The sequence below is a fragment of the Exserohilum turcica genome, assembly GCF_000359705.1.
Source record: "Exserohilum turcica Et28A unplaced genomic scaffold SETTUscaffold_1, whole genome shotgun sequence".
NCBI lineage: Eukaryota > Fungi > Ascomycota > Dothideomycetes > Pleosporales > Pleosporaceae > Exserohilum > Exserohilum turcicum.
The window spans coordinates 2210802-2233588 of record NW_007359914.1 but is presented as its reverse complement, the minus strand read 5'-3'; the positions used below and the strand labels follow the sequence as shown (position 1 = coordinate 2233588).

Sequence of the window (22787 nt, the reverse complement as noted above, 5' to 3'; positions counted from 1 at the left end):
GTAGTAGCGAGTGGTTCGCGTCTCGTCATGGTCAGTTGACGTGGGAGACAGGCAGCATGATTGTTGGTGGGTGAAAAACGACGTGTCGCAGGCAACGATGACGACAAAAGTTCTCGCTTGGCGCAACGTGCACTAGCGAGTAAGCGTAGATATGTATTTCTTCAAACGGGACAGCGTGCACGAGCACGTATTTACTGCTTGGTGCACATCCCTTGTGCATTAACAAAACTTGTATCTTTTCCATGCATTCATTGTATAGTTGTTAGCATGGATTACATTCCGACTCACAGGTGCATCGGGTTTTTGGATCTGGTATTTTATGCCAGTCCTTTTCCAACAGGCCCAGTTGTATCTGTCATTCTTCGTGAGTATCTAGAGATAAATTATGCAATATGTCGAATCAGAAACCGCGTTGTCTCTGAAGTAGGTAGAGCGCCCAACGGCATCCTGGCCTTGTATGACGCAGTACTCTCCATTTACGCAACAGTATCAGACTCGGTGTGAGCCAGGAGCGAAGTTCTCTCGTCACGACCATGTCCCACGGTTCTCCAGACCGGGCCATCCACCTCGCCATGTCGCCAACCCTCGATCCTCGTTGCAATTTCAAAGCCCCAGTGCCACGCCAGTCCCGCAATAAAGCCCACGGCGTCATTCTTGAAGGTAAGCAGGGCGGCAACCGTAACCAGCATAACCATCCACCTCTCCTTTCTCTCGCGCTCATCCAGATCCTTGACCCGCTTTCCGTCCCACGCGTGGTCTCTGTCGAGTACGCGCAGATCGCGGGCATTCGTATTGACACTCTCACCCACCTTTGCCAACTCTATGCCCGCAGCAAGTACTAGCACGCCCAGCAGCGATTTCGGAATGTTATCCAGCACAGCGATAATACCGGGGGATTTCCAAAAGGCCACCAGGCCCAGTGTGAACTTGACGATGCCCAGGACGATGATGCTGGCGCCGCTACGAGCACCAAAGCGGTATTGGCCTGCGAGCCCGCCGGACCCGTGGCATGCAGGCATAGCGCCAAACCAGCAGCCGACGAGGTTGATTGCCGCAACGGAGACGCCCAATTCGGTGACGGTGGGGGCGGCAGGGTATGGCGGTGAGGGAAGCAGATCAGCTGCTAGCGCAGACGCGGCGATGACAGAGTTGAGCAGCGTCAGGGGCAGCTGGCCCAGCGACGCCGTCGTCGTAGCTTTCCAAAAGTCGTGTCCTGACGGGCGGAGAAGCGATACGGCCGCGTCGGGCGCATGAGCATTCTCGTTTCCGGGCGAGGCAAGCGACAGGAGGATGCCGGCGGCGAAGATGATGATGGCGTAGGGCAGGCGTGGGTAGGCGAAGGTGCACACGAGCAAGACGACGGCCGCAAGGGCCAAGAGCAGATTGTCCCCCCACCACGGGCCCGTCCAGGTCAGCGGCAGCAGCATGTTTGATCCCGCGCTCACGCACAGTGAGAGTCCGGCTCCGACTTGGATGCCCTTGACGACGGGAACAGGCGTGACGCGGTTCGCCCAGTTGAGCAGACCGGTGATGCTCAGCACGCCGACGAAGCCCGCTACCACCAGGCCAGCAGCAGCCGTCTCGTTTTGGGAAAATTTGCGTGCAATGGCCACTGCGGCAATGGCTTTCATGGGCTGGACCGGCAGCGGCAGGCCAAAGGCCATGCCGGTGAGGATGTTTGCAGCTCCGGTGACGAGCAGGGTGGAGGGTAGTGATATCGAGTTTGTAATGACGAGGGCCGTCATGAGCGGTAGCAAAGTTCCCAGGTCTCCCAGCGAGCCCGACAGCTCATCGAGCGGCTGTCCCTTGAAGGTCTCGACATTGTGCAGCTGGGTGCGGCGGAAGCGTCGCAGCGAGTTTTGCAGATAAGACATGATGCGTCGCAAGCAAAGCAAAGCAAAGCAAAAGACGCCGCCGGGGAAAATGCAGACAGATGCAGATGCAGTCGAAACTGGTGACGGGGGAAGAGGAAAAAGGAAAGGGTGCTAGAATACCATGATAACAAAAACGGGCGACAGGTGAAGTCGGGATGGATGGATGGAACAAGACGAGACGAGACGAGGAAGAAGAAGAAGAAGAGTAGTTGGACACGGCAGCGGGACCCGAGGGATGACTCGTAAATGGCTCGATAAGCAATGCACGCGGGCACCAGTCGACGTCACGGGCCTCGTGCACGCAAAGTGTCGCAGCTTGCTCGTTGCTGCTTTTGCTGCAAAAAGAAAACAAGACCAATCACGGGGCGTGCATGTGGCTGCGATGAAGATGGGGTGGTGGTGGTGGTGTGCAGCTTGGCCGAGAGCGAGGGCAGCGGGGCAGGGCATGGTAGTTATAAGTACAAGTATTTGCATGTGTATTTGTCTGGTACTCTTGCTCTGATTCGGGATGCAGCACACAAGGGGTTGCACATGCACCACGTGGTTGGCGGGTAGCGGTCGATAGAGCGGCGGTAGGGCATGCTTATTCGCCTGCGAGGCTCGACGGTGCTGTAGACGTAGCGGCCGTTTGTTCTCTGGAATGCAGTATTGCTACCACTACTGTATGCATCCCAAGCGGCGAGGCGCCCACGCACATGTTTGGGTGCCCGGTTGCAGGGGGCGAGGGGCACCAAAGGGCACCCGCAATCAATGCCTGTTGGAAACTTGCCGCATCGAGGCACACGGGCTTGCACCGCCGCCTCTGTATCGTTGCTTGGTGTCGAGGCTAAGCCCGCCCATGCATACCATGGCTCGTCGTGGTTGGGTTTCCCACCATGGCTTGGGCATTACCGAGCGAGTGCCTTGCCATGGTAATCTGCTGTAAGGGTGTGGGTGGTATCGTGGATTGGCACGTGATGCTGTGTCCGTCCGACCCATGAAGATTCCGACCTGTGAAGATTCGAGGCACATCTGGCTCTTGCAAGTTGTGGCTCTTCACTTTGGCGAATGCCCTCTAAAAAAGGTGTTTTGTATAGTCTTATATTTGAACTACATAAGTATGATGCCCTCCATGTTGAAATATGGTCCAGTGCCTCTCTGGTGGTAGTCACCTCGATATTGTAGCCGTGCTGCAAATTGACAAGACCATTTCAAGTCCCAGTGCATTCAAACCCATCATCATGATCAAAGACAATAGATTGTACCCGCGCACTGGTAAAATCACATATGCTCGGCAATCCTTCCCGCACCATGCTCAGAGGGGTGAAAGTACACCTCGTGGGGGCGGGGCAAGCGTCGCCAACGTCATATTCGAGCTCGGGAAGCTCCACCATACCACCACCACCACCGCGGACCTCTGTCGTCCGATGCAACACATACAACCATCAACTATATATTACCCCGGAAACATCAAAAGTCATTTCAATTACATGTTTTCAATTGGTATACTCAGACACAATGCCAGAAAAAGGAGACGACCGTGCCGCCCTCGTCAACAGGCAGTTGCCCGAAATGACCCTTTCAACAGCCGACAATCCACTGACTGCGCCCCGCCCGCCGCCAGAAGACTTGGCTCCCGCCCAAAGAGCGCACTACAGGTTCCAAGTCAAGGGCAATGCGATTAGTAACACACTCCTAGCATGCTTGTGTATTTATCCTTCTAACACTTCCCAGTAACTGGCGGAGCTGGCACCCTCGCCCTAGAAGCTGCCCAGGCCCTGCTCGAACACGGCGCGACGGGCCTCGCACTCTGGGATATGAACCCGGACCAAGCATTTGAGAGCGTGAAGAAACTACATGCCAAATTCCCCACGGCCCGCATCATGACCGAGGCCGTCGATGTGCGCGACGAATCCGCCATTGCCTCTGCTCTGGAAAGCAGCGTCAAGGTCCTCGGCTCCATCGACATGCTCTGCTGCTTCGCCGGCGTCGTAGGCTGCACCCACGCCATTGAAATGGCCGCTGACGAGTGGCGCCGGACCCACGATGTCAATCTCACTGGCTCTTTTCTCTGCGCCCAGGCTGTCGCAAAGCAACTGCGGGCTCAAGGCACTGGCGGCAGTATCACATTCACGGCCAGCATCTCGGCCCACCACACAAACTACCCGCAGCCGCAGTGCGCATACAACTCTTCAAAGACGGCGCTGCTTTCACTCGCAAAGAGCTTGGCGGCTGAGTGGAGTAGTTATGGTATCAGAGTCAACTGCTTGAGTCCAGGGTACATGGACACGATTCTGAACGAGGGCGATGGTCTCATTAGAGCGCGCAAGAGCTGGAACGACAGAAACCCCATGGGCAGGATGGGCCATCCCTGGGAGATTACAGGGCCGCTGGTGCTGCTGTGTAGTAATGCTGGCCGGTATATAAACGGAACGGATATCATTGTCGATGGTGGTGCCATGGTGTTTTGAGAAGCGGCCATTTGCCTGTTACCACATACCCGCGATGATCAGCTGTAGAGATAGACGCATTGCACTCATGGATTGACGCTAGGTTTCGCTGCATCGTAGCATCTATTTGTGATAGGGTACGTATCTAGTATCGATCCTTTTACAAAAATGGCTGCTAATCCATAGCGCTGCTCTGAATGCTCTTCACGTGTTCTGTCGTGTCTAGTTTTGCTTGGCAACTTCGCAGCACCTGCTACTTACTGCCTACTCACCTCGCCTAGCCAGGCACCTCCTCTGTTGTTATGCACGTTGAAAAAAGAAAAGTGACGAGATTGCATTGGTGCTTGAGACGGCGGGAAGTGCGACGACTACTTGGGTGTAAACAACCGGGGTGGTGGTGAACAGGCAGTCGTGTGGGACTTGGATCGATCGACCCCCTAGCTTGGTTGATACAGCCCGCCAGCCATCTCAGAACCCGTCATCTTGATATCCCTAGCATCAATAACGTTATATAGTATGGAACGCACTGTTCTAGCACATACGACCATAGGAAACTGAAATTTACCGGCTGATTAGTAGTCAGGTGGGTGACCACTGGCGAATCCCAGCTGTTGTATGTTTTTTGATTTTTTTTTGTTGTTGCGTGCATCATCTGTTTGCGAAGCGACAGAGATTGCGCACCGGAGTTTGGTGGGATGAAACACGAACGGTTTGTTTCGTTTTTTAGCCAGGGGGAAACAATCTAGAAGCCGGAGTTTTAGATATACTTAGCGCCATATGCAAGGTGTGGGAGATGCCGTCGGATGATGCCGGCGCATCAGTAACTTGTGTAGGAGATGACGTGCGAGAATAGTACAGTAATTGCCGCAGCAAGAGCTGCAACTCTGATAGCCTACTTACTGCAGAGGCTTGGCGAGTAGTAATCACGGTACTGTAAACCGTATGACGCAATTAGAACGCACTAGACTTCTAGACCGACTGACACCTGCCTGAATAGGGTGTATTGTTATAGCACTTACTAACGCATCTTGCGGTTATTGAGCTGTTGTAAACACGAGATCTAGAGCTCTATACGTGGATACACCGTTACTAAAGAGGGGAGTGTTCTGGCTAATACACCGACAACTTGAACCCACTGAGAACACTAGCAGACGAGCCTGTGCGGGCCGTCGGGTGCCTAGTTCTAGTACCCACGTTTCCAAGGGGTTGCAATTACTTGTACTGTAAACCGTCGCTATCACCGTATCGTTACGCGACTACAGGTACAATCATTCCTAGACGTAAGCTGGCGCATCTATCAGCATCCAAAAGCCATACATACATAGATTCCCACGTACCAGGTCGCATTGTGTCACGGACCCCGGACCTTCCTTTGCCACTCTAGCGACAGATGACGGTTGAGTGGAATAGAGTAGTGGATATCACTCAAAGGGAAAAGCGGGCGCTAAAGGTCATTTGCTGAAATAAGCTCTAATCTAATTGGCTCTTAGTGCATGAGCATTATGGCCTTTGTTCGTCGGATATGCCCTCAGGCTACTTAGTCCAATTTGCTGGTAGCGCGCCCGCACTTCCCCTTGCCACGCCGGCTGCTTGCTCCCACAAAGTACCATCTTCAACCACAACTCTCCAAAGTGGGTCGCTGTCAGGAGCCTTGGCCTCCCTCAAGGGCCTCTCAAGGGTAGGCTGGCAACACTACATCCACAGTAGAATTGGCAGGGTCTGCTGACCTAGGATATCATAACGCATGTAGGGCTGTTCTATACTGGTAGTACGAGGCAGTAATCAGCGCGTGGTAAGTAAGAATAAGCCGGCCTTGGGTGGGAATGTGTGAAAACTGACATCGGCCCGACACCCAGCTTGACTTTGGATACAGATCCTTCAACACTGTCCTACCACCTGCCTGCTATGTGAAAAGCCAACTCGGCTATGTTTCTGCCCGTAAAAATGCATCGTCACAAAGGGCCGAGTCGGTATTGAGGCCCATTTCACTAGTGGGGATAGGCTAAGCCTCACCCCCCCATTGAGAACACCATCCGCTCTCTAGCTTCGGGGCGGGCATGGCAAACACTCCGTGCGGATATAACCTTGGCAGGCTATCCATACGCTATTGCTATTCCCAGAAATGGCCCGTGGAGTGTTTCGTCATATCGGATCGGATAGCAGATCCACACAGTGTTGGAGTTGTGCTAGTATAAGAGCTGCGAGGCCCAGAGTCGTCATCAGGCAGCTTTGTTTCCACCTCAGCAACTTGAACCGGCATCGACCATCATGCGCGCCACACTTTCCAGCCTCGCTCTCTTTGCCTGTGCCTCTCTGGCAGCCCCTTCGGCAGCCATCAAGGAAACGCGCAGCCTCGACGAAATCTACGCAGCAGCTGTCGCCGAGGGTGGCGTTGTGACGCTTTGGCATGGCGGCGATGAAAAGACGCAGCAAAACGCCCTCAAGACGGCCTTCCAGACGCGCTTCCCCAAAATGACGCTCAACCTCACCGTCGACCTTTCCAAGTACCACGACACCAACATCGATCTGCAACTCGCAAACGACAACGTCTACGTCGACAGCGTCATCCTCCAGACGCTGCACGACTACCCGCGCTGGAAGAAGGAGGGCGCTTTGCTCAACTATGCGCCACTCAACTTTGACAATGTCTACCCCGAGTTCAAGGATGCAGATGCCGCCTACACTGGACTCTTCATCATCACCTGGGGGTATGATGTCCCATGAACTACATGCCACTATCACTGCTAACCAATGACAGTCTCTCTGCCAACCTCAACAAGACGACCGCAGTGCCTACTTCATACAAAGATTTCATCAAGCCCGAGTTCAAGGACAAGCTTGTTCTGACCTACCCCAACGACGATGATGCCGTCTTGTACCAGTTCGAAATCATGTACGTTCACATGACCCTGCTCTCCATGTGTACCAACTAACAGCATTTGTAGCCTAGAGGAACTCGGCATGGATTGGTTCAATGCCCTGCTGGCCAACAACCCCCGCTGGGTACGCGGCACGCAAACCCCAGGAACGATTGTCGGATCCAACAGCACTAGCAGCGTTGCATCCTTTAGCAGCAGCTACTCCTTCGCAAGCCGCGGGTCTGTCTCGTTTGCGCTGCCCACCGACGCCAAGTTCGTCTCTTGGCCCCAGACCGGCGCCATCCTGAAGAAGGCACCCCACCCCGAAGGCGCAAAGCTGCTGCACAGCTTCATGCTCAGCGACGAGTACCAGAAGGGCCGGTGGAGTGTCCGTCAGGACCTGCCTGCGCCCCAAGGTCACAAGAAGATTCTCGAAGAGCCCATGACCTACGCGCCTGGCTTTGCCAAGTTCATGGCCGACCGTTCCAACGTCGAGAGGCGCAGGTTCTTCTACGAGGACAGGATCGGCACCCCCCAGGGCCTCGGCCCCCTCATCGACAACTTGTAAGCGTGTGATTGCGATAGCAATTAATCATGTTCGCTGTGAATGAACGGGACATGTTGTAGATGTGAACTTGAAATTCAATGTGTATATTTACGGTACTCGATACGACAGATTTTGTATATAGATAGACTTTTCAACAATCAAGCCATTCAATCTGAGCCGTTTGTGCTCTTGATTGAATATTGCATAGCAATAGATTTCTTTTTTTTTTCTTCAGTTTCTAGCAGACTTGGTGCGAAAGTGATTATGCAGTTAGATAATTGCCATCGGGCAATAGTCATCTTGTGTATTAACGCATGTGGTTGGCCTACCAAGATCCGCCTAAGCCGCTAGTACCACAGCCTCCACTAGACAAGACTGCTAGTCTGAACAATGGCTGGGCGACAGATAAGCTTGGCACGCTTCTTTCTTATGTGGAAACAAGGCACAAGAATGGAAACGAATGTCTTGCAAAGAGGAATAAATCTCCATCATGCATCCAATTGATTGTAACCCACTGCTTAGCGTCGAAATCACCAAATCAACTCCCCATAAGTCCACTCAGATAGATTTTCTACCGGTTCAAATATAAAGAAAGCACATATATATGGATAAATCCGGATATGCAAAAGTTAGATTGCAAATACAAATACCTAACACCTAAATCACGTGCACTGACCAAATCCTCCACCGTCCTTGTGATACACCGTGATGCAATACACAAAGCCACCGCCCGTCTGTCGCGCAAAAATGACCTGCAAATATAGAACGTAAGCACAACAAACAACTAAGTAAAGCAGACAATGGGGAGGAACTACTTACCCGGTCCGGCCCTGGCTGCGACTGATCGCCAAAAGCGACTTTGGTGCGCAGAATGGGATATTCTTGCTGATCAATCACATCGGGAGCCGTGCAGTCGCTCGGCAGGGGCAGATTGTCGTAGTTGCCAAAGTAATGTGGGTAGTCGACGCCTGTGGAACAAAAGTTACGTAAGCTGGCTATCCTAAGTAGCCCCAAGTAAATATTCAGGGTTTTTTTTTTAGAATCATACCATTTGCACCTGTAACCCATTCTGGAGGGGGCACCAAGAGTCCCGATCCAATGTTAAAGGCCTCTTCGATGTTTCGCACCGAGTAGTTTACTTCGCCGGCATTGCTCACTGCAGGACACGTTACTGCCACGATGGTTGCGCGTGTCGAAAGCGCTTTTTTGGCTTCCGAGTCAACGGGCAGCGGATTGGCGGCGGCGAGGGCAGCGAGTGAAGTGGAGAGAGCGGCAATCAACTTCATGGTTGGAGTGAGCGGTATTGATGTGCTGGGTGTGTGTATAGCAGAAAAGGGAGAGGAGCACAGCGTTTTAATAGCCGTCGACTTCTGCATGCTTGAAGATCGTCATGCCGCGTTCCTGTCTGTATCCACTGTCCTTCGGTGCGGTGTCAAACTGGTTCTCGCGTCAAGCATGTCCTTCGAGTTGGCCCCCGTATCGGCTCTCAGGCCGACAATGTCCTTCGGCTTGTATTACCCAGCTTTGCTTGGCGGGTTCCAATCGGCCGATCCTGAGCTGGGAGCCTCACTCACTGTATGAGGCAAGTGATTGGCGCTTTATGTTTGTTGTCACGAAAACAGCAGTATTGAGCGGGTGAGCGGGATGTTGGTGTAGATGTTTAGTCTGGCTGTGCGTGTGACTCTCAGGTCGTCCATCTCCGCACTGCATGACAGGCTCATGTCTCTCCAGTATGATCGGGACTGTTTTAGGTACCTGGGGGCTGGTTTACCTCATGTGCCACTGTGGCTCACGCATCTTATGTGTCTGGTGAGTGAGAAAGACGGACTGTGGAAATTGAACCTCCTGATTTCTATAGAAAATATGTGGCTATGTGTAATATCTACAAGCGACATATGCTATGTAGTAGTCCATAGCAGCAGTTCCAGTCATTTCTCAATGTTTCATTCGCTTAGCTATTTCCACCTTGAGTCGCAATCAACTTATCCAGGGCTCCCGTAGCTTCTTCTACGGCATCTACGGCTTCTCGGCTCGCCAGTCTGCCAGAATCTCGCACCTGTTGAAACCTGTCCTTCCAGAATTGCAGTCTCTTGACATCCACTGTATTTGTACCGCCCTCGGCCTTCCACAAACTTCCAGAAGTATAGTCATATTTGGTTGAAGGCGAGCCTGCAGCCACTACTTGTGCGCCAGCAATGGTCAGCCAAGAAGCCGCTGCTCTAACTGCAAGGTGTGCTTCTCGCCCGTAATTCGTATCAGAGCCGTGTTCCAAGAAAGCCAACGTTGCAAAAGCAAAGTCGACACAACTGCACAGTGGAGACCCCTGAGGAGGGTTTTGCTGTGCTATCATAGCAGCAAATGTGTTGACGTTGGTATATCGGTCTTCGGGCTCGGAAGCTAGTTGCTGGTTACCGTGGCCAATTGCAGTGGCTTTGCGCAATCTGAGGGGCCCGCCCTGGAGATCGTCTCTGATATACAAAGCAAAATTCGGTAGTGTAGACCATAGTACCCCTCCTGTCTCGCAAGGCAGCTGAATCTTTTGCCCGGGTTGAATAACGACTCCTCCTTCAATAACGATTGGTTCATCTCTGTTGTTGTAGACGTCGGGTAGGTTTGCGAGTTCGACTGCAAGATATGCGAGGATACCAAGGTATTTTCTGGACGAAAGCCCTCTTGCGCCATCGAACAGAACGCGGAGAACTTCGTAATAGGCGACGGATATGTCGTAGTAGGTATCACTTTCTGGCACTGAAAGTACCCAGTCATTGATCCGCTTTGCTGCTGCTCCTGGACTATCTTTTTCGTCTAGTACGTCTGTGTAGATCTGTAACAAGTCGACTTGAGGGGGTGCAGGCTTTGGAAACTCTTCGAGCTCTAGGGAGGGGTCCGCCTGCCGTTGACGTATTTCATATGCGATTGCAAGCTGCTGCAGTATATTCTTCTTCCAAGTTTCGGTCATTGTTGTAGTAAAAATCTTTCCAGTGTACTGCAAGTGTAAGGTTGGTAAGGTCGGAGAAGTTACTTCGCTCGCAAATGCCCAACAGATTCTAGCGACCCTAAAGGATCACCAAGTAATACCGTAGGCAACGACGTCACCTGTCTCATATGCGGGGGTACTCGTAATTCAAGACAGGCTTTTTGGCTGCCAAGTGGTAAGCTCGGCGACACGTTGTAGCCTACAACTTGAAGGGCAGGGGAGGATGGTGAAGGACAGTTGCAGGACATGGTAGATCATTATGACGTTATTACAGACTACTCGCAGCTGCGAAGAGAGTCCACAATTGATGCGTCTGTCTGATGGGGAACAAATTAATTGCACGCAAGAAATGTTTTGTCTCACAACCAAGCGACAGCCTCACCCGCGTAGCTATCACAGTTACTGCTCATGCTGACAGTGGCTCTCCCTGATGTAACAATGACGTTGTTGTACAACCATCCATCTTAAGGCGTCCACAACACATTGGAAGCCTTGCATACATCATGATCGCTCGTCAGAAATCAGGGGCAAGCTTCTCCCGTGCCGACAGCCGGACATCCTTGAAACACCCGTGGATCATGAGGCGTTGCGGATCAGAGTGTAGCGCTAATGACAGGCCCATGGACCCAGTACGCAGTAATACGTCTTAGTAAATACTCTTGTTATCACTGTAATCCAATCGGGTTCAATAGCGAAAGCTTCGAAGATGGACGCTTGGTGGAGTTATGGTCGCTAGGCGCTATTACGCAGCATATTGGGCCAGTGAGCAATTATTTTGCCAGCTAAGAAATATCTCACGTTTTGCAGTATCATCCTATTGTTTTCGGCACATCGAGAAACCCATATAGTCTCGACACAACGTTATTACTCTTGTAGTAAGCCCACTTTTAGGCCTACCACCAGAGCAATGGCGATCAGTTGCACACTCCAAAACGGCAAGCGAACGGCATCTGCCGCCATATCCACCACATACGGTAATAAGGCGACCCCCGGTTAGTCCATCTGCGATTTTGTCAGCAGTACTGAATAGAGAATATTCTGCGCTATTGGATGCTTGCGGTCCCACCCGTATACGGGCTGACATTCCTTGGGGCCAGAGCAGACGTTTGCAGTTGGTAGGTCTCGCACCATGTCCTAAAGATTACTTGTTATTGATGTTTTCGCTTTGAAGTCACCATTCAGCTTCCGTGTTGACTGCAATGTCGCTCTCCGATCAAGATCACGTTACATTCTACGGATTTAACACAAAACCGGTCCTGGGTCTATCCGCGGAACAGCTCTAGGATCCAGTAAATTATAGACCAATACTCGTACAAAACATGGAAACTGGATTTCTTCTTTGACCCACCATATGAGAGACTCTCAAGAACTTCAATTGGGCTGTAACGATAACAAAATGGACCAGCTATGTACATCTTGTTCTCAAAAACTAGGACCGCTATCAAACGTATTACCCCACGCAACAGCGAGCCATTATGCCACAAGGAATTCCCCAGCCTCACTCGAAGCCTTTGAGCTACAGTCGTTTCTTCGGGATCTTGAAACAGAATACACAGCTTCTCAAGCCACGAGGACCCCACAAAACATAGATGAGTTCCAATCGACCGGCGAGTGGCCAAACTTTCCCACTCCAGCAGATGCTTGGTTCACGTCTGCGCAATTCCCAACAAACAGCTTTATCTCTGGTTATGATGGATTTGACGAAAAGGAATGTTGCCTGGATGCCCCCCAGCGTCCTCGGATTGGATCCATAGATACTAGCGAGCCGTCACCGCTTGCCGCCAACAGGCCCGACAGAAGCACCAACAGCGATTATCGATGTTACCGGCACGGATGCGAGGGCCGACGGTTTTCTTCATCGGAGAACTACAGGCGTCATATTCGAGAACGCAGCCAGTCGGATAAAACATCATGCCCGTTTTGCGCTGCGGTCTTTACGCGCAAAAGCAACAAAGACACGCATATCCGCAAGGGAAGATGCAAAGCCTTGAATAGTTTATCTTGCGGGCGCGGAAATACATGGGCAAACGATGAAGGTTTGCCTGAGGGGTTCTACGACGGTGTCCATGTAGAACAGTTTTGATGATAACTGGTATGTCAAGAGAGGATATGACGTCAGTAAAACTTCATTTCTGGGTTATGATTAGAAAATCGAGAGTTTGAATATATCGAATATACCAACCAATGTAATTGGACTCCAACAAAGCCGTTGAGATGACACCCGTCTTGAGTGAAAAAAGTGACCACGATGCAAGAGATGAGAACTGCGCATTTATATTGCATTCGGTACTATATCAACCTCCGATTACTCTGCAGTTCCAATTTCATACGTTGAGCAGTCATAAAATGCCATGTAGTACAACACTATCATGCATCCACGGCTTTCAAAAGCTTTCTCTACCCGATCAAATGTCTATACCGTCTGATGACTTTACTTCCACCCTCCGATTCGCCAATTCCATCTACACCCGTGCTTACCCTGTCCTTCACTGTCCTTTCTTGCGCAATCTCACACTCATACGGGCCATCCAGACATGTCCTTTTACACGTGTCCATCACACATGTCCTTCGCGCGTGTCCTTCCAAACGACGATCAAACGCCATTGGCCAATCGATAGCCTGACCTCGTAGACATTGGCTCATCAGCGAAACGTCAGACTGCGATTGTGAACGACCAAAGCATCTGCAAAAGAGGTACATAAAAGCGCATGCCCATGTACACAAGGAGGAAAGCATCGAGCAACAATTCAACTATAAAGTCTACTGCTCTATTTACAGAATACATATTCCCTGTACATCAACCATCATGAAGACCTTCAGTGTCATTGCAACACTCACTATCCTCCTCCCTCTTGCCGTTGCCCTACCAACTACATCCAACAACGCCAATGCCGCAGTGAGTCCTGCCATGGAAGAGATGCTTACAGCTTATATATTAACCTGACGTCCTACACAATACAGAAATTCTTCGAACGACAAGCTTCCTGCACCGATATGATCTGCATCCAAGACACAGATTGCTATGGCTTCCGCTGTGGAAACTGCATTATAGAGACTGGATACTGCACCTGTCCGCCAGAAGCTGGAGGCGGCCCTTGCTAGGTGAATGTGTGTCTAGGGGCTAGGAAAACGTATACATATTTATCAAATAACATTACTTTTGGAAATTCTTCACGTGTCAGTGACTTCATGTTAGTAGACATATTTTGTGCAGATACTTTACGGTGTCTTAGAATCGAGCTTAGTACATGTATTCTGGCAGCTTTGAATGTTCACATTTGGATTGCAGAGTGCTGGTTGGTGTTGCGTCTGGAGATACTTTGCTACGACCAAGGCTACCAACAGTGACAGAGCTACAGGTCCATGCAAACAAAGATATCTTACTTTTTCTTCTCCTCTTCTTCTTCACCATCACTATCCTCATCTTCGTCTTCGTCTTCATCGCCATCATCGTCGTCATCTTCTTCGTCGTCCGACACTTCTTGCCCAAGAGCTTTGAGACGTTCCTACACTTGTTAGCATTGTTCTCCGTGAAATTCCGCATATTCCAGGAGCAACATACCTTGTCCTTACTTCTCTTCTCTTCAAGATCACTGAGTACTATGATCAAATCTTCCAACTCCGTGGTCTTCTCCTTCTCGCTCTCTTGGGCTTTGCGTAGCTTGTCTTGTAGATCCTTGATTTCCTTCTCTTTGGTGGCCTTTGCACCTGATTCGGCCTTGCGGAGCTTCTCTTCTGCGTCTTTGACCTTCCATGTCTGGTCTTGTGTCTTGGTCTTCAGGTCCTGATTCTCTTTCTTGAGATTGTCTACGCTTGACTGCAAGGCTTCCTTCTCCGATTTCAGTTGTTTGAGCTGTACCTCTTTTTCTTCCTTGAGTTGTTTGAGCTGTGCCTCTTTTTCCTCCTTGAGTTGCTTGAGCTGTGTCTCTTTTTCTTCCGTGAACCGCTTGACCTGCGCCTCCTGCTCTCCCTCAAGTTTCTTCACTTGTGCATCCTTTTCTTCCTGGAGCTGCTTGAGCTGGCCCTCGCTCTTCTGTACATGCAATTGCACATTGCGCAATGTTTCTGTAATGGTGGCTACTTCGCTGCGTGTCTGCTTGAGCGTCTCTTCAAGGCTACGAATTGTTTCCAGAGCTTCTTGCCGAGCTTTGTCAGAGGCTCCCAGCCGGCTCTCTAGCTCAGCTTGTATTCTACCTGCATCTTGTAGCCTTTGGTCGTACTCTTGTCTGACCTTTGCAACGGCGAGGTTTGCGTCTTTGGTCGTTTGTTGTAGCTTGTTATTGAGTGCAGTGATCTGGATACTGTACTTGTTTTCCGTCTCCATTATTGCTTGTCGGTGCTCACGATCTTTATTCGCAATTTCCTTATCGAGATCCTCGTGTAGCTTGTCGTTGATGCGCTTCAGTGTTATTCGTTGCTCCTCGGCCGATTGCTGCGTCTTGCGATGCTCAGCCTGTTCGTGGTCTATCTTCTGCTCGAGAGTCATGAGTTGTGCTCGAAGTTCTTGTATAGTCTGCTCTTTCTCATCTCTTTCGCCACGTAATGCGTCGACCACATCTCGATCCACACCATCGTGCGACTGGTGCTGCTCGATGTTTGGGTTTCGATCGATTGCTCGAGATAACCGACTGAAGTTGTCTTTCAGGAAATCTATAAAGGCCTCGTCGAAGAACACGTCAGGCAAACTGCCGCCACCACCGCCGTTGCGAGGTAGGACCTCAAAATCACGAACAAGAGGATGGTGCCGCAGTCCCGTAATGGCGTCAAGATATTTATCGCGACCAAGCTTTGAAGTGAGTACGGGCTGAAGTTCTCGCCGTGGCACTGGTGAGTCACGTGTTGAGAACTCATACACGACGCCCAACAGTGCTGCACAGAGACCTCTGATCAACACTCGATCATCTCCAGGAGTCAGCACGGCTTGGACCAGGCTTTGTAGGCTACTGGCTTCTGCTAAAAAGTCATCCACTGCTGCTGCGTCCTCGAAGAGCCAGCCGAGCAAAAGCATCAGATAAGCGACTGAGATGCGTTCATCTTCACCAAGCTGCAGGCTTGCGATGAGATTCGCAGTCAAAGTCTGAATGCATGTCACAACCTCCTCGCCGCTTTCTGCATCGCCCTCTCTGACGTCCATCAAGGTGTTCTTTGCTCGATAATCGTCGAAGATGAGATGGTATATGAGAGTCGCGGCAAACCAGATCCGGTAGGGGTCGCCGGTGGGAGGAACCTGGGGTCCTGCCATTAAGATAGTCAAAGCATTTGCTGTCTCATCCCCTCCTTCATGGCCACCAATGGCTCGGTTGAGGAAATGTTCTTGAATCTGCACGTGGTTGTAAAAATAGGCTTTGATGCACTCGCAGCCGGCATTGCGCAAGTCAAACATATCGTTGGGTGCGGGGGAGAGCACCAGGTTGAGAAGCGCTTCGATAACATATACTGAAGGAATACTGTTGGGAGAGGCCATGCCGTTTGCAGTGGGCTCGACAATGGGCCGAACTTGCTCCTGGGCAAAGCCTTCCTGCAGTCGAGCATTACCCCTGATGAGATCAGCGCAAGTGTTGAGAGCCTCGATTTTGATGGGCATGGCAGTTGCAGGATCGAAAGTAATGTTTAAAAGTTGGCGGACGAGGCCATGCTGCTGGAAAACATTCTGGTTTTGAAGTGTGCCTGGGCTTCCTTTGACAAGAAACATGCGCATGATGGCCAATAAACCCCAGATATTCTTGTCGCTTTGCGGACTAACCCAGTCATCTTCCTCTTCCATACTGGTGCGCGCCTTCCTTGGCTTCTTCCCACCAGGCAGCAACGCAGCGAATCGTGCGACATGGCCCATTTCGCGGATGTTGGTCTGATTCGATACGTTGAAGCGGATAAGGGTGGCTAGTAGACTCAGGCAGTCCTGGACCACAACACCGCCTTGGGTGAGCCCGCCGTCGGCATGGATCATGTTGAAGATTTTGGTAAAGGCATCCTCGAAGACAAACAGCTTTTGCAGTTCAGACGATGAGCGTGCTAGTTCAGTGAGCACGACCAGGCTTTCGTTGCGGACGGCATCTCGTGGGTCGTCGAGGGTGGCGACCAGGCGCTCAATGCCGCCTGGTGCTGTGAGGATGCATTCTTGTGTTCGCTGGGGCCGTGCTAGGGAGATGGCGCGAATGAGTTGCAGCGAGTACAGACGGGAGTAGAAGTCGGGTTTCTCAAGAAGGTCAACGAGCAGAGTGATGTTGTCTTGTCGCTATTATAAGCTCAGCACGAGAAAAAACGCACAAGGGAAGCACATACTTGTGAGAATTGGTCGGCCAGCCACAGCGCGATTTCCTCGGACGCCTCTGGGCTGCTCTCGTCTGGGTGGAAGAGCATGAGCAGCGTCTCCAGCACCACCTTGAGCGTGTCGACATCATCGCCGTCTTTGGTCAGCGACGTGATGAGCCCCTTGAGGGCGCCTGATGCGACCGAGGCGGGGTATTCTTTTGCAAAGCTACGAAGGCCAAGAATGGCAGCGCGCCGGTCTTCGACGAGGGTTGCGCTTGTCAGCCGCCCGCTCAGGGTGCTGATGGTATCCGTGGCCGTCTGCTTGGGAGGCGCGTTGGCCTCGAGAACTCGCATCATCTTGGAGGATTGGACGGGCTATGACCTCATGGCCGAAGCTGCGCGGGAGCCAGTGTTTGTGTCGACGTGCGTACGGGCAACCATCCTCATGCAGCCCACACCCAGCTGGTGCCGTTGGTTGCAGTGACCATCAGAGCTCCACGTATAATTTGGCGCACGGGCTGCGGCTCGTCCAGAGACACGCCCCGGCTCGCAGGGTCGGCTAAACCCCGGCTCCGGCTCTTGGCCGCGAATCTTGGACCGTCGCGCGCTGTTCAACACTTCACCATCACTCTCCCCCTCGCCCCCTGTCTCTCTCCCCCTCGCCCCCTGTCTCTCTCCCCCTCGCGTGCGCAGCCCGGCCACCGCGCGCCCAACAAGTCTGCGACATTGCGAGGCGCCCTGCTGCTGTTGGATACCGCTTCCAGCGCCCCTTGACCACGACGAGAGGCCGTTTGTTCGCCGGCGGGCGTTTTCTTTCCACCCTTCATACTACCTCTGCACTACTACCCGCATTTCCAGAGCACTAATACACACGCGCCTTCGCCGTCGCCGCGCCGCCCTACCCATCTACCTGCAACGCTCACATACCCCCCGTACACCGCGCGCCGCTGAGCGCCTACCGCCGCCATGGGTGTTCCCGCCATGTTTCGCTGGCTCAGCCAGAAATACCCCAAGATTGTGTCCACTGTCCAAGAAGAATTGCCCAAAAAGGTCGGCGACGCCGTCATACCCGTAGACCGCACCGGGCCCAACCCCAACGGTGAAGAGTTCGACAATCTGTATCTCGACATGAACGGCATTGTGCATCCGTGCTCGCACCCCGAAGACAAACCAGCGCCCAAGACCGAGGCTGACATGATGCTTGCCATCTTCGAATACACTGATCGCGTACTCGGCATGGTGCGCCCCCGCAAGCTGCTCTACATGGCAGTCGACGGTGTTGCGCCCCGTGCCAAGATGAACCAGCAGCGGTCGCGTCGCTTCCGCTCAGCCAAAGAGGCAAAGGAAAAGGACGAGGAGCGTGCAGAGTTTCAGAAAATCCTCAACTCGCAGAAAGCCAGCCGCGGCGAGGACATCACTAGTCTCGAACAGGTCGTTGAGAAGACATGGGACTCGAATGCAATCACGCCTGGTACACCCTTCATGCATCTCCTAGCCGAGAGTCTTCAATACTGGTGTGCGTACAAGTTCACAACCGACCCCTCGTGGAAGGACATGAAAGTCATCATTTCCGATGCATCTGTGCCTGGTGAAGGAGAACACAAAATCATGAACTTCATTCGCTCGCAACGCGCTATGCCTACCCATGACCCCAATACCTCGCACGTCATCTACGGCTTGGACGCCGATTTGATTATGCTGAGTCTTGCTACTCACGAGCCTTATTTCCGTGTTCTCAGAGAAGACGTCTTCTACGACTCGGGTAAGGACAAGGTCTGCACGCGCTGTGGGCGCAAGGGCCATATCCGCACCAATTGTGAATTCCCTGATGATGGCAAGAAGCTCACCGAAGAAGAGGCTGAGGAAGAATGGGCTACGTCAGAGCACCAGCTCAAGCCTTTCATCTGGCTGCACACCAACATCTTGCGAGAGTATCTGGCTGTCGAAATGGACACGCCCAAGCGCACCTTCAAGTATGACCTTGAGCGCTCACTGGATGATTGGGTCTTCATGTGTTTCTTCGTTGGTAACGATTTCTTGCCACACTTGCCTAGTCTTGAAATTCGCGACCAGGGTATCGACTTACTCATTAGCATCTGGCGAGATCTCGCCGCTGAAATGGATGACTATGTGACCAAGGACGGATTTCCTGACATGCGCCGCGTGCAACAGATTCTCTCTGCTCTTGCCATCCGAGAGGCTGGTATTTTCAAGAAGCGCAAGGAAGTTCAAGACCGTCAGGCCGCTAACAGGGCTCGACGCGAAGCCCAGAACAAACGTCAACGCACCGATGAAAATGGCCTTTCAGCACCAGGATTCAAGCGTGCAAAGGAGACTACAGACACCTACACGAGCGCAGGTATTGTGTTCTTTGACCCCAAGCAGGCCCAGTCGAAGGAGGTACGCGATGTCCATAAAGACATCATGCATACACGCGACGCCCAAGCCAACAAAAGTGCTGCGGCCAAGCTCAAGGAGCTCATGAAGGCCAAGGCCGATGGCACATCTGTCCCCGAGCCTGAGCCGACCCCGGCTTCTGAGCCTGTTTCAGAATCTGCCTCTGGTACTGACACACCAGTTCACCTTGGAAAGCGCAAAGCAGATGACATAGAAGATGCCGACAACGGAACGCCTGGGCGCAATACGCCAATCGTTCCTGGGTCTCCAAAGAAAAACGGAGATGGCACCCCAGAAGACACCATCAGGCTTTGGGAGGATGGCTACGAGGAACGCTACTACGAGCAGAAGTTTGGTGTTGCTCCCAACGACATAGCCTTTCGCAACAAGGTCGCACGTCAGTACGCTGAAGGTCTCTGTTGGGTGCTGGCCTACTATATGCAAGGCTGTCCTTCATGGACTTGGTATTTCCCTCACCACTATGCTCCATTCGCTGCAGACTTTGTTGGTCTCGAAGACATGGATCCCCGCAAACTATTTGAGAAGGGCAAGCCTTTCCATCCTTACGAACAACTCATGGGCGTCTTGCCTGCCGCATCAAACCACGCGATTCCCGAACCGTTCCGCATACTCATGGAGGATCCGAACAGTTCAATCGTTGACTTCTACCCTGAGGACTTTCCGATTGACCTCAACGGTAAAAAGTTTGCTTGGCAGGGTGTCGCCATCTTACCATTCATTGACGAGAACCGACTGCTCGCCGCCATGGCAACAAAGTACCCTGAGCTGTCTGACGATGAGAGGAAGCGAAACGAATTTGGAAAGGAGACGCTCATGTTCTCCCAAGAGTGTAGCCTTTTCGATGACGTGGAGAAGGCGTTGTATCGCAAAGGACAGCAGAAGCACAGGATCGATCCCGCCAAGAGTCGCGCGCTCCACGGAGACGTCGAGCCGCATGACCTGTTTGTCATGGACAGTCAGCTTGTGCCACCATTCGATGCCGATGGCGTAACGGATTTTGAAATTACACAGGACCGTTCCATGAGGTATGTTGTATTGAATATTCATCTTGATAAACTAGTGACTAACAACACGTAGGGTATACTATGAAATGCCAACCGTGACCTCAAGCCGAGCACACAAGTCTGTTCTGCTCGAGGGCGTCAAGCTCCCCAAACCAGCCCTGAATCCTGGTGAGGCCGAGTCAGTACGACGCTCTAACGAGCGTGGTGGCTTCCGTGGCCGCGGCCGTGGAGGCGGGGGTCGAGGAGGCTACAACGATCGCCGCAACAATGACAACATGCGTAACGACTACCAGAACGGCGGTGGGCGAGGAGGCCACCAAAATGGGCGTGGAGGTGGCAGTTGGGACAATAGCAGAGGTGGATACGGTGGTCAAGGTGGCTACCCACCGCCGCCGCCCAACTTTGCACCCCCATTTCCCGGTGGCAACTTTCCTCCGCCGCCAGGAGGTGCCAATTTTTTCCCTCCCCCACCTCCAGGATGGGTGCCTCCGCCTGGTGTAGGTGGTTGGCAAGGCGGTGCTCCTCCCTACGGAGCTCCGCCTATCCCACCAGTCGGTCAACGGCCCGCATGGATGGGCAACTCAAACCAGCAACATGGTGCACCGCCGCCACGCCAGGCACCAAACAACAGCTCACTACGAGACGAGAGATTCTATCGGCCCGCTGATGAACTCCTCGGACGAAGCGGAGGCGGAAGCGGAGGATATCAGGGCAGTAACCCGTATAGTGATCGTCCACCTAGGGATGATAGAGGAAACCGTGGAGGAAGAAATGGCCGAGGTGGACACCGCAGTGGTGGTGGTGGACATCAGGGCAACAGGCCTTCGTACAACTCGAATGACTACCGTTGAAGTATATTAGTTTGATATGAGGTATCAAGTGCGCTACATGTACGATTAGACATGGGATTGATGTTTATCACACATTGAAAATATGGAATTTTCTCTTCTCGCTCATCATGGTTTGCATTCTTTGAGGTGTGGTGTTTTGTGCTTAGATTGTGTTGTGATTGTATTTTCAAATGTTTGGACAGTGTGAACAGAAACAGATGCTGAAGGAGGGTGTAAACCGATATCATGGGGAGGAGTGTGCTATTCTATTTTTGTTTGTGTATAGACAGCAGGTAATAGATTTTCGTGTATACGATGTTTGGAATTGTATGCATGTGAAGCCGGATTCATTAGTGTATTCATGATTGTTAGCGACTCTTGAGCGGATCAAAGAGGACAAGTATTGTGTACAACTTGGGTAGGGAAACAGCATAATTCATATACCATCATGCAAAACATGTTCGATTATCATGTATGAGCTGCTGGTATAGTACTTGGCTGTCTGCCTCTATACTACACCTTACTGCGATGTGTATTCTGTTGCCTCGGATCAAACTCACGACCCTCGGATAAATTATGTACATGAATCAGCCCTTGAGACTCATGTGCACATCACTATTGCATAGTATAGGCATCTTATGAAAGCCAGTAAGCCGGAGCAAAAAGCTCCGCACTAGCACCTCAAGGTACAACTCTAATTGCAGCAATATCGTACGATAATGTGTACTAAATTAAAACAAAAACAAGCCGACTTCAGCTGTTACAACTAGCTGCATGCAGGGGAGGTAGAGGACAAGATGCAACGTCGTCAATTCTTTCCCTCTGACAAACAATCACGTCGTGTGGTACTATGCATAATTCCTCTTTACCTCTGCAATCTCGATCTCGATCATTTCCTTGTCCCTCGAAATAAAAACAAACAAAGACTAAGAATAATATCACGACCCTTTCTTTATAGTTCGTGGCTGACTCGACAGCGAGAGAGACACAAAGTGTGTGTGACAAGAGAAAAAAAAGAAAAGAGAAAAAAGGGCAAAAATGAGCGAACAAAAAGGGATTTAGCCTTTGTCGAGATCTACACACGCGTGTGCGTGGCACAAAGGCAAGGGGGGGGGGGGTGGAGACGTGGGTTGCAAGCTTATACGCCCATGACTCGAAAAGCAGCCGAATCACGTTTCACGTACAAGAAAGTTATTCAGCAAAATGATCCACGACACCCACACAGACATAGCAAAGGCCGTTCTAAACGGTCTAGATCGACGAAAACAGGTTTTTTTTTCCCGCGCCCAGTGTGTTGGGTCGATAAGTAGCTAAGTCAAGCCTAAAAAACAACAACAACAACAACAACAACAAGAGAAACAAGGAAGACAAAAAATAGAGAAGAAGAAGAAAAAATAAGACACAACAAGTGTTGTGGATTCATGTAGCAGTCCGTCAGAATTACCCGCGGAGGAACAGGGGGCGGTGATGGGGGATGGGGGGAAGTGGAGATGGACAACGACGAGGATATTTACTTGTTGCACGGCCGGTCAATTGCGCTGACCGGATAGCCGAATCGAGGTAGGTAGGTACGTAGATAGGATAGTTATCTACTAGTA

The 22787-nt window shown here is 51.6% G+C and overlaps 9 protein-coding genes across 9 annotated transcripts; 5 read left to right on the top strand and 4 right to left on the bottom strand.

The window, feature by feature from the left end:
• Positions 1-342: 342 nt before the first annotated feature.
• SETTUDRAFT_162401 (uncharacterized protein) lies at positions 343-2082 on the bottom strand. The gene has a single exon (XM_008022685.1). The coding sequence runs from the start codon at positions 1872-1874 to the stop codon at positions 477-479; it is 1398 nt and encodes a 465-aa protein (XP_008020876.1). The 5' UTR covers positions 1875-2082; the 3' UTR covers positions 343-476.
• A 1289-nt stretch (positions 2083-3371) lies between these two features.
• SETTUDRAFT_18490 (uncharacterized protein) lies at positions 3372-4324 on the top strand (the record flags this gene model as incomplete). The annotated part of the gene is made up of 2 exons (XM_008021899.1): positions 3372-3537; positions 3588-4324. The coding sequence occupies 2 exons, from the start codon at positions 3372-3374 to the stop codon at positions 4322-4324; spliced, it is 903 nt and encodes a 300-aa protein (XP_008020090.1).
• Positions 4325-6571: 2247 nt separating this feature from the next.
• On the top strand, positions 6572-7729 carry SETTUDRAFT_85561 (uncharacterized protein; the record flags this gene model as incomplete). The annotated part of the gene is made up of 3 exons (XM_008022221.1): positions 6572-7011; positions 7062-7196; positions 7249-7729. The coding sequence occupies 3 exons, from the start codon at positions 6572-6574 to the stop codon at positions 7727-7729; spliced, it is 1056 nt and encodes a 351-aa protein (XP_008020412.1).
• A 641-nt stretch (positions 7730-8370) lies between these two features.
• Positions 8371-8994, bottom strand: SETTUDRAFT_30334 (uncharacterized protein; the record flags this gene model as incomplete). Its single annotated transcript, XM_008022028.1, has 3 exons — positions 8371-8460; positions 8528-8676; positions 8757-8994. 3 exons carry the CDS (start codon positions 8992-8994, stop codon positions 8371-8373), a joined length of 477 nt encoding a protein of 158 aa, XP_008020219.1.
• A 594-nt stretch (positions 8995-9588) lies between these two features.
• Positions 9589-10667, bottom strand: SETTUDRAFT_178225 (uncharacterized protein; the record flags this gene model as incomplete). Its single annotated transcript, XM_008022684.1, has 1 exon — positions 9589-10667. The coding sequence occupies one exon, from the start codon at positions 10665-10667 to the stop codon at positions 9660-9662; it is 1008 nt and encodes a 335-aa protein (XP_008020875.1). The 3' UTR covers positions 9589-9659.
• Positions 10668-12081: 1414 nt separating this feature from the next.
• On the top strand, positions 12082-12768 carry SETTUDRAFT_30332 (uncharacterized protein; the record flags this gene model as incomplete). The annotated part of the gene is made up of 1 exon (XM_008022027.1): positions 12082-12768. The coding sequence occupies one exon, from the start codon at positions 12082-12084 to the stop codon at positions 12766-12768; it is 687 nt and encodes a 228-aa protein (XP_008020218.1).
• A 723-nt stretch (positions 12769-13491) lies between these two features.
• SETTUDRAFT_18486 (uncharacterized protein) lies at positions 13492-13787 on the top strand (the record flags this gene model as incomplete). The annotated part of the gene is made up of 2 exons (XM_008021898.1): positions 13492-13581; positions 13647-13787. 2 exons carry the CDS (start codon positions 13492-13494, stop codon positions 13785-13787), a joined length of 231 nt encoding a protein of 76 aa, XP_008020089.1.
• Positions 13788-13977: 190 nt separating this feature from the next.
• On the bottom strand, positions 13978-17393 carry SETTUDRAFT_133683 (uncharacterized protein). Its single transcript, XM_008022683.1, has 3 exons — positions 16968-17393; positions 14248-16920; positions 13978-14191 (listed from the first exon to the last, which is right to left on the bottom strand). Exons 1-3 carry the CDS (start codon positions 17292-17294, stop codon positions 14066-14068), a joined length of 3126 nt encoding a protein of 1041 aa, XP_008020874.1. The 5' UTR covers positions 17295-17393; the 3' UTR covers positions 13978-14065.
• Positions 17394-17903: 510 nt separating this feature from the next.
• Positions 17904-21273, top strand: SETTUDRAFT_133680 (uncharacterized protein; the record flags this gene model as incomplete). The annotated part of the gene is made up of 2 exons (XM_008022682.1): positions 17904-20380; positions 20433-21273. 2 exons carry the CDS (start codon positions 17904-17906, stop codon positions 21208-21210), a joined length of 3255 nt encoding a protein of 1084 aa, XP_008020873.1. The 3' UTR covers positions 21211-21273.
• Positions 21274-22787: the final 1514 nt, after the last annotated feature.

Bases quoted from the DNA above. Each gene is read 5' to 3' on its own strand.
- SETTUDRAFT_133683 (XM_008022683.1), bottom strand. From the start codon at position 17,294: ATGATGCGAGTTCTCGAGGCCAACGCGCCTCCCAAGCAGACGGCCACG. The intron at 16,921-16,967 runs GTATGTGCTTCC...AGCTTATAATAG, and splicing joins TGGCCGACCAATTCTCACAA to CGACAAGACAACATCACTCT. The intron at 14,192-14,247 runs GTATGTTGCTCC...TAACAAGTGTAG, and splicing joins AGAAGAGAAGTAAGGACAAG to GAACGTCTCAAAGCTCTTGG.
- SETTUDRAFT_162401 (XM_008022685.1), bottom strand. From the start codon at position 1,874: ATGTCTTATCTGCAAAACTCGCTGCGACGCTTCCGCCGCACCCAGCTG.